This window comes from Silene latifolia, chromosome 3 (assembly GCF_048544455.1).
Source record: "Silene latifolia isolate original U9 population chromosome 3, ASM4854445v1, whole genome shotgun sequence".
Lineage (NCBI taxonomy): Eukaryota > Viridiplantae > Streptophyta > Magnoliopsida > Caryophyllales > Caryophyllaceae > Silene > Silene latifolia.
Window position 1 is genome coordinate 94470434 of NC_133528.1, and position 10363 is coordinate 94480796.

Genomic DNA, 10363 nt, shown 5'->3' on the forward strand with positions numbered 1-10363 from the left:
GATGTGAGTTTTGTCGAGATGAGAGATCTCAGGTTTTTCAGAGGAGAATACTCTTCAAAACCCTAATTTCTGTTTCAAATGAATGATCAGGTCAAAAGGAGAGGGAGCCTCTCCTTTTGTTTGGTTCGGCTGGACCGAGTGCATGCATGGGGAAGTGGGCTTCCACTTCCTCTTAATTTTACCTCGTAGTCCGTACCCAAATGACTAAATGTATATGACGCGGTCTGATTATAAACTGCTATCGGTTATCGGAAATTAAGGCATCAGCTAATAATACGGGTTAGCTGAATTATTAATACGTGTCCGACAAAAACAGTATTGTATAATTACATTCAATATACATTTAATTAAATATAAATCGCTTATATTTAATTTTACGAATTAACTGGTTAATTCGCCTTAGCCCATGATATTTAATCCGTATTAAATATAATATCTCAACATCACATATTTGACTAATTACTAGTCAAATAACTCGGACTAACTGGTTAGTCAATATTGGCATCTACATGACAGTATTTTCATACCGTCACATCTCTCGAACGTATCCTATAGGTGTGACTTTTAGGGACCAGTTGATCACCGCCATCTGTATGACAATAACGTCAAACTTATCTAGCAAGCCAACCGTTATTGATAAACGTGGATCAACTGATAATAATACCAAAGTATGCCCTTTGATCCTTTTAGAGGTTTATAAGTCCTTGCACTAACTGTTAAGGACACCAACCCCAACAAGCTCCCACTTGTCCGTACAAGTGTATGTGCAATGACGTTATCCGCACTAACTGGAGGACACAAGCTCCAACAAACTCCCACTTGTCCGTACAAGTGTATGTGCGATAACCGATTCTCATATTCATTTAAAAATTTCTCCCACTCAATGTAAAACAATTTGCAGATCTGGATCCGCAAAGGTCGTATTTTACAATCGATCTGTATCTAGAGTGGTTTCCCCGACTAGAGAGTAACTTAACTGATAAAACGAATCCGTATCCGAGCATGGCCATGCATTTCGATTCTGACTCCTCGAGTGGCCCCGAGAAATGTCGAGTACCGATAAAGGCTGAATATTTCCTTCAACTCGACTCCTTCCGATCTAAGCACAGCATGAAATGACCCAGAAAAAATCTACTTGGCCCCCTGTTACGGATGACCGTGAGAAAGAAACCAAAGTCACCCAAAATCTGCCGTAGTCTCAAGAGATAGTCGATAGTCAAGAGATTCGACTCTAAGGATCACCATGGAAGTCCTATCCACGACCGGGCAACGAATGTTATAAAACATTTAGGACTCCACTTCGATGTCACAATGGTGTCCTACGAAATATCCGTATAAATCGCCTCTGTGATTGGTCAGTCAACCGGTTGACTTATGGCTCGTTGAACCCACCATCAACCAACGTCACAAAATAATTGCCAGAGTTATCAGCTCATGTGGGCAATTAAGGACTAACAAGATATGATGTTTGTTCAGTTCACTTTGTGGTGTTCAAAATCGTCGTACAATTCCACATGAAAAACAAAATATATATATAAAATATCAAAACGATGATGTCGTATAGAGTACAAAGGAGAATGAATCTGATCCATAAAAGAGTACTACAACTTAGGAACACGTTTAATTCCCATGGAATTAACGTGCCCTTCATGCTTATCTTGTCGTAATGCTTTAGTGAGAGGATCTGCTATGTTGTCATCTGTAGCAATCTTTTCTATCACTACTGTCTTTTGCTCCACGTAATCCCGGATTAGATGAGCTTTCCGTTGTACATGTCTAGACTTGTTGCTAGACTTAGGCTCCTTAGCTTGGAAGATGGCACCACTATTGTCGCAATAGATGGTGATCGGGTCATTCGAACTAGGCACTACAGATAGCCCATGTAAGAATTGACGCATCCATATCGCTTCCTTTGTAGCTTCAGACGCGGCATAGTACTCGGACTCGGTCGTAGAATCTCTTTGTAAAGTTTGTTTCGAACTCTTCCAGTGATGCAGCGCCATTAAGAGTAAAAACGAATCCGGACCGAGATTTCGAGTCATCTCGATCCGTTTGGAAGCTAGCATCTCACAGAACCGGTTGCGCATAGCTTTTGATCGCCTCCATAAGTCAATGCCCAATCTTTAGTCCTCCGGAGGTACTTAAGAATGTTCTTGACAGCCAAGCAATGTGGTTCACCTGGTTGCTGTTGGAATCGACTTGTCATACTCAATGCATATGCCACGTCCGGACGTGTGCATATCATGGCATACATGATTGATCCTATAGCCGAAGCATAAGGAATCCGTGTCATGCGCTCTTTCTCTTCCGGTGTCTCTGGTGCCTGAGACTTGCTCAAATGCACCCCTGGAGCCATAGGAAGGAACCCCTTCTTGGAGTTAGTCATCTTTGAATCTCTCTAGGACTTTGTCTATGTAAGACTCGATCGAGAGATAACATCCGTCGTGCTCTATCTCGATAGATACGGATGCCTAGAATTCTTTGTGCCTCTCCCAGATCTTTCATCTGGAAATGGTTTTTCAACCATACTTTCACCGAAGTTAAGAGAGGTATGTCATTCCCAATCAGGAGTATGTCGTCAACATACAATATTAGGAAGACAATCTTGCTCCCACTCGACTTGATATATAGACATGGTTCCTCGACTGATCGAGTGAATCCATTTTCTTTGATCACTTGGTCGAAGCGATGATTCCAACTCCTTGATGCTTGCTTAAGTCCATAAATGGAACGCTTAAGCTTGCACACTTTCTTAGGATGTTTAGGATCGATGAATCCTTCGGGTTGTACCATGTACAACTCTTCCTCCAAAAAGCCGTTTAAGAAGGCGGTTTTCACGTCCATTTGCCAAATTTCATAGTCATGAAAAGCGGCAATCGCTAAGATAATCCGGATGGAACGCAACATGACTACGGGTGCAAAAATCTCATCGTAGTGCAAACCTGGCACTTGGGTGAAACCTTTAGCAACTAGTCGTGCTTTGTAGATATCTTGTTGACCTTCCACAGAATGCTTTATCTTGTAAAGCCATTTGCATTGAAGGGGACGAACCTTAGCAGGTAAGTCAACAAGATCCCACACGTTGTTCTCATACATGGAGTCCATCTCGGATTGCATGGCCTCAAGCCATAGCTTTGAGTCAGAACTGGTCATGGCACCTTTATAGGTTGCGGGTTCACTACTCGTTAAGAGTAGAACGTCATCTATATTATGTTCCTCGACCATACCAATGTATCTGTCTGGAGGAATAGAGACTCTACCCGACCTCCTAGGTTCCTCAGGAATGTTCACGCAGCCGGGATTGAAGGAATAGGTTCCTCCAATGGTTGCTCGGTGTTTGGTTCTGGAATCTCCGACAGGTCGAAGGTTCTATCACTCTTTGCATTCTCGAGAAATTCTTTCTCTAAGAATGTCGCACTAGCCGCAACAAAAACACGTTGTTCGGTTGGCGAATAGAAGTAATGACCACGTGATCCTTTAGGATAACCTATAAAGTATGTCTTGACCGATCGCGGGCCGAGCTTATCTTCGTGTCTCCACTTGACATAAGCCTCGCAGCCCCAAACCCGTATAAAGGACAAGTTAGGGACCGTTCCTTCCATAGTTCATATGGGGTCTTGTCAATGACTTTAGACGGACTTCGGTTAAGTATTAGAGCGGCTGACAAAAGAGCATAACCCCATAATGAATCAGGTAAAACCGTGTGACTCATCATGGATCGAACCATATCAAGTAGTGTTCGATTTCTCCGTTCGGACACACCATTCAGCTGAGGTGTTCCAGGTGGAGTTAAGCGTAGGGCAATCCCACGAGTCCTTTAGGTGTTGATCAAACTCGTGAGAAAGATACTCGCCACCACGATCCGAACGCAGTGTTTTAATCTTTCTACCTAATAGGTTCTGTACCCTATTTTGGTATTCCTTGAATTTCTCAAAGGATTCACTTTTGTGCTTCATTAAGTAGACATAGCCATATCTACTCAAATCGTCCGTGAAAGTGATGAAATACCTATAGCCTTCTCGTGCGGTGATTGACATAGGACCACATACATCCGTGTGTATGATCCCTAATAGGTCGCAGGCGCATTCCAACACCTTTGAAGGAAATCCGAGTCATCTTACCGATGAGACATGATTCACACGTGCCAAATGATTGAAAATCAAAGGCCGAGATAGCTCCATGTTTGATGAGCCGTTTTACGCGTTTCTCATTAATGTGTCCCATACGGCAGTGCCATAGATACGTTTGATCTTTGTCACCAACCTTTAACTTTTTATTCATTACGTGTAATATTTCCGAGGTCTGATCTAAAACATAAATTCCGTTCATGGAAGCGCCTTGTCAGTAAATCATATCGTGTAATGAGAAAATGCAAGCATTGTTTTCTATTACAAATGAAAAACCAAGTTTATCAAGCGCAGAAACCGAAATAATGTTTTTGGAAAGACTAGGTACATAATATCAGTCATATAATGACAACTCAAATCCGCTTGGAAGCTGGATCACATATGTCCCCTTGGAGATGGCAGCTACTCTTGCTCCATTCCCAACACGCAGGTCCACCTCACCCTTTACGAGGGGTTCGATGTTTCGGAGCCCCGGCACATGATTACACAGATGAGAACCACAACCAGTATCAAGTACCCAAGTTCCGTAACTTGCGTGGTTAATCTCAATCATATGAATAAAAGTAGAAGAGAGAGAAGACATACCAACGGGTTTAACACGACCTGCCTTTAAGTCCTCATGATAAACAGGACATGTGCGTCTCCAATGCCCAGTCTTGTGGCAATGATGGCATTCCATGTTTTCACTCTTGCTCTTTGTCATGCCCGATGAGTTGCTCGCCTCACCAGGACCACTCTTCCCGAACCCGACTTCTTGAACTTCGCCTTACCTATCGTTAGGTTTGCGGAGCTTTGCCCTTACCTTTCCCTTTGTTTGACACAACGAGAACATCTTGTTTCGAACTCCCACTGAACTTCATGTCCTTCTCGGCCTGTACGAGGAGGGAGTGCAATTCATGGGGAGTTTTCTTCAAATCATTCATATAGTAATTCGCTCCCGAATTGCGAATAACCATCGTGGAGTGAGTGAAGAATACGGTCGATAACAATATTCTCGCTGATGTTACAGTTAAAGGTCTCGAGTTTCTCGACATTCTCAATCATGCCGAGAATGTGTGGGCTAACCGGTTGGCCCTTCTCGAGTCTCGCATCAAAGAAGCGAGTGGTATGCTCATAGGTCACGATTCTCGGTGCTTTCGAGAATTCCTTAGTGAGCGTGGTGAAAATCTTGTTTGCACCTTGGGCTATGAAGCGTTTCGGCAAATTGGGTTCCATTGCAAAAATAAGTACGTTCTTTACCGCACCCGCTTCTAAAGCGAAATCGTTATACTTGTCGATCTCGTTTATTCCAGCCGTGGGGCCTGGGTTTAACGGCATGGGCTCAAGCAGATATCCGAGCTTCCGTCGCCGCCAGCGGCAAAGATTCCGTAATCCGCCTCCCAGTCCGCGAAGTTGGATCCGTCATTCTTGATCGAGTAGACCGATTCATCCGACTCATGAAGATCCTAAGCCAGGACTCACGGTCCAATGTGGCACTTGGCATTGGGTTATCACTTGAACCAACCATTTGTTGTTTAGCGAGTTTAATACGTGATCTACACTTTGAAAAAGAAGAAAAACAAAACGAAATAAGCAACTCATCGAGGTGATTTAAGTCTATTTTAAAATTTATTTTAAACATGTAGACTCTTGCACTTGCATAATTGATCTCCCTCAAGAATGATACAAGTGATCCCAAGACTCAATTTCTGTAAATTGATAAGCCAACTGTTTAGCTAATTCTTCCGGAAGAACTCTTGGTCGATAGATTTCCGTAAATCCTATCTATAGTCCACCATGATCACAGGATCGTACGAGTGACCATAGTGTTGAGATAAAATAGGTCAATCGGTTCCAACTTACCCGACGTAGAAGGGGTCATAGTATGCCTACCGACGAAGAAGGGACTCATTGGAGTTTGACCTATAAAGACCGTTCTCAATTTTAGTTTATACGAGGAAGATCCCATCAACAAAATTATAATTCATTTTAAGTGAACGAATAACTAGCGTCGGTCGTGAATGAATTTATTTGGATGATGGCTTAAAACGTGTGACTGGAGAATGTCAATGAAAACTAACTCGTGACCTCTATATGTGTCAGTTTTCATGCAATAAATTATAGGTGGTTTGGTTTTTAGGCGGAATATGATGCAAATAATCGTTGCGAAAAATAAATAAAGGAATGCAATACGTAAATAAAAATTTCCTAGTGTGGCCTATCCTAGTAAAAGAACAAAATACAACTTTGGAATCCACCGTTGGACCCGAAAAGCTTGTCTTGATGTTCCATCTTGATCCAAGTAGCGGGAGTGAGCATCTGGTCTCCATCTTTGGTCTTCTCAAAAATTACAATTTAAAATTACAAATATAAACCTATTTACATTCTAATTAAAACTGTAATTACAAGTGAAAAATCCAAAACGGAGATGCGAGATCTCAAAATACAACCAAGACCGTGTTCCATCATTACGGTAACACGTTCTACTAAGGCCACACTAAGTTACAATCAATTGTAAAAATTAAATACGTAATAAAAAGGCATTCACGGCATTCATAAATAACGATAAATAAAATGCATCAACTAAAAACAAATTTATTCGTGACATAATTCCGTAATTATGTTAAATTTATCCAAACCACCTTTTAATGATTAAAATTCATGTGATAAAACCGCTTCTATCATTTAATTTTAATCCATTATAATCCGTCATTTTAAAGACGCTTTAAAACAACTATATGGTACGTGAGTGAATCAATTCACTATTAAGCGAGTGTACTATATCCGTATAAAGTACATATTTAAGCCAAAAGAAAATTTAAATCAAAAGAAACAAATTTTCAAAGTCGTTAAAGATTTAAATCCCTCGATCCAGGGACATAAGTGCTCGATCGAGGGACAGGAGGGCTCGATCGACTGAACTGCAAGTCGATCGAGAGGTATGCTAATCAGGAAGCACTCGATCGACTAAACTGGAGGTCGATCGAGAGCTTATATCAGCAAATCTACTCGATCGAGTACGAGGACAACTCGATCGAGCAGAGGGGTTTTGAAAGCAGGTCGATCGAGTACAACAGGGACTCGATCGAGCAAAAGTTTTTTTAAAACAGGGTCGATCGAGTACAACGGGGACTCGATCGAGCAAAAACAAGAGAACAAAGACTCGATCGAGTAGAAATACGCTCGATCGAATGCTTATATGGCTGAAACTTCAAAACCCTCGTGAAACAGTTTTGGCGAGACAAAATGAACGCAATTTTGATCAAAACTGATTGAAAACAATATCTAACAATTGACAAAATCTTGACATGTTGCTATAATCTCCGTATAAAATAACAACATGTAAAAACAACAAGAAATTTGAAACAAAACAGCCGTGTAAAACATGGCACGGTTTGGTTTTCGAGACAAAACAACAACAAGAGCAACCGTGTAAACAAGACACGGTTCCCAAAACAACCAAAAACGCAGCAATAAAAAAAATTTCTGCCGAGTAAAAATATGGCTGCCGAGACAAATTTTTTTAACCAAAATTCATCGTTTCAACAATCGTTTGATGAAAAACACATATAAAAATTTACGTGGCCTGGCTCTGATACCACTTGTAGGATAATATCCGTATACTACCCCTTTAATTGTAGGACTATAACGTAAAATTTACATGTGAATATTGTCATAAAACATAAAAACGATAAGGAACAAGAAATCAACCTCGGGTCCTTGATGAACGGCGTAAAGAACAGGAATCAAACCAGATCCCCTCCTAATTGTTGCACCCAAGACCTTGTCCGAGATATGCCCTTGTGCTAGAACAGTGTTCTCCGATTGCCTTGCAATATTGGGAGAACTGATGTGAGTTTTGTCGAGATGAGAGATCTCAGGTTTTTCAGAGGAGAATACTCTTCAAAACCCTAATTTCTGCTTTCAAATGAATGATCAGTCAAAAGGAGAGGGAGCCTCTCCTTTTGTTTGTTCTGGCTGGACCGAGTGCATGCATGGGGAAGTGGGCTTCCACTTCCTCTTAATTTTACCTCGTAGTCCGTACCCAAATGACTAAATGTATATGACGGTCCGATTATAAATCGCTATCGGTTATCGGAAATTAAGGCATCGGCTAATAATACGGGTTAGCTGAATTATTAATACGTGTCCGACAAAAACAGTATTGTATAATTACATTCAATATACATTTAATTAAATATAAATCGCTTATATTTAATTTTACGAATTAACTGGTTAATTCGCCTTAGCCCATGATATTTAATCCGTATTAAATATAATATCTCAACATCACATATTTGACTAATTACTAGTCAAATAACTCGGACTAACTGGTTAGTCAATATTGGCATCTACATGACAGTATTTTCATACCGTCACATCTCTCGAACGTATCCTATAGGTGTGACTTTTAGGGACCAGTTGATCACCGCCATCTGTATGACAATAACGTCAAACTTATCTAGCAAGCCAACCGTTATTGATAAACGTGGATCAACTGATAATAATACCAAAGTATGCCCTTTGATCCTTTTAGAGGTTTATAAGTCCTTGCACTAACTGTTAAGGACACCAACCCCAACAAGACGGACACAAGCTCCAACAAGGCGAACCCGAATAAGGGTCCTATTAGGGTCGAAGTCCCCTACTACCCTGTTTTCAACCCACCTGCCACAGCCCTCAAAACCCGCCTGCCACCGCCACCCTAGGCCTTACCTGACACCACCAACACACCCAATCCAACCCTTGCAACCCCATGTACCACCTCCCAAAGTGTCGTCTGATTCCGTCGAGGTTTGGGTCAGTTTCTAAGCGTCTTAAGATCGTCTGACATTCAGCTTAATAAGAAAATAAAACGAGATTAGAATTTTACCTCAATTAATTATCGCTGCTAATTCCGTCACCAATACTTTCTTAATCTCCCTCTTGTGAATTATTTTCAGATTTGATGAATAATAAAGACTATTGCTTGAGGTTTCATCTATTTATATTGGTAGACTAAGGTTATAAGGAACCAATTAGGAAATATAAAATATACTTATTATTATTATTATTATTAGTAATTATCCGATCCCGACAATTAATCAACCCATTTACGCAACATATATAGTCGACCCAAGCCCTATAGCACATGACCCAACTCCAATTCCGTCTTTCTTTATTATTTTATTTATTTACTTACCGTCTCATAACAAATATTATTATTATAAATACAATTACTATTATTATTATAACATAATAATCATTCACTATTACCATATAAATTGTCGTATATTATTATTACCCAATTACCATTCCGACCCATTACTCTATCATTCTATTATTTTATTATATCATTCCGTCTTATTCACAATTATTAATTATAACCGTCACAATCAATTATTCGAATTACGTAAATTAGTTATATAAACTTCACTAAACTACGGGGTATTACAATGAGCTTGTTGCAAAATGGCATGACTTCAACTGAATTTGATCGCTTCTCTTCTTGTAATTCGGCGAAGGAAATATGGGATGGTCTGGAACTAGCCTACGAAGTTACCTCGCCTTTTAAGAAATACAAGATTGACTTGTTGATTCAAAAGTATAAACTCTTTACAATGGAGCAAAATGAATCAATCGACAGTATGTCTGCACGCTTCTCTAGCATTATTAATGAATTGCGAAACAGTGGTAGAAAGTTTATTTATGAGGACATCGTCAGAAAATTCCTTAGGAGCCTTACAAAGAAATGGCAACCTAAGGTCACTGTGATTGAAGAAGCAAGGGATCTCACTTTACTCTCTTATCAAGAGCTAATCGGTGTGCTTATGGCTCATGAAATTATACTCTAAGCTTGACGATGAGCCAGTAAAGGCAAAGAGTATGGCCTTGCAAGCTTCAGCTTGTGACAATGAACATGAGATAGAGGACGAAACCGTTCTATTCACTAGACGTTTCAAAAAAGCACTCTATAAGGGCAAATCTTCAAAATCAAATAATAACAAATTTTTTAATAAGAAAACCAGTGAGCCCAAATCATCGTTTACAAATATAGGATCCTTTAAGTGTGTAGAATCAGATCATATGATCAAGGATTGTCCTACTTGGTTAAAGATTAAAGACAAATCTAAAAGAGAGAAAACCAAGAACGAGTTCAAGCAAGTTTTGATAGCATCCTGCTGGGGAGAACTCGATACTGAAGATGACGAGGAATCTGAAGAAGAGGAGGTCGCTCATCTATATCTGAGCAACATTAGCCTTGACCTAATTTCAGA

General features: G+C 40.2%; 1 protein-coding gene across 1 annotated transcript; it reads left to right on the top strand.

The window, feature by feature from the left end:
* Positions 1-9541: 9541 nt before the first annotated feature.
* Positions 9542-9940, top strand: LOC141649350 (uncharacterized). Its single transcript, XM_074458043.1, has one exon. It carries the CDS (start codon positions 9542-9544, stop codon positions 9938-9940), a length of 399 nt encoding a protein of 132 aa, XP_074314144.1.
* The last annotated feature ends 423 nt before the right edge of the window (positions 9941-10363 follow it).

Excerpts from the sequence above, each read along its gene's own strand:
- LOC141649350 (XM_074458043.1), top strand. The coding sequence starts at position 9,542 with ATGAGCTTGTTGCAAAATGGCATGACTTCAACTGAATTTGATCGCTTC.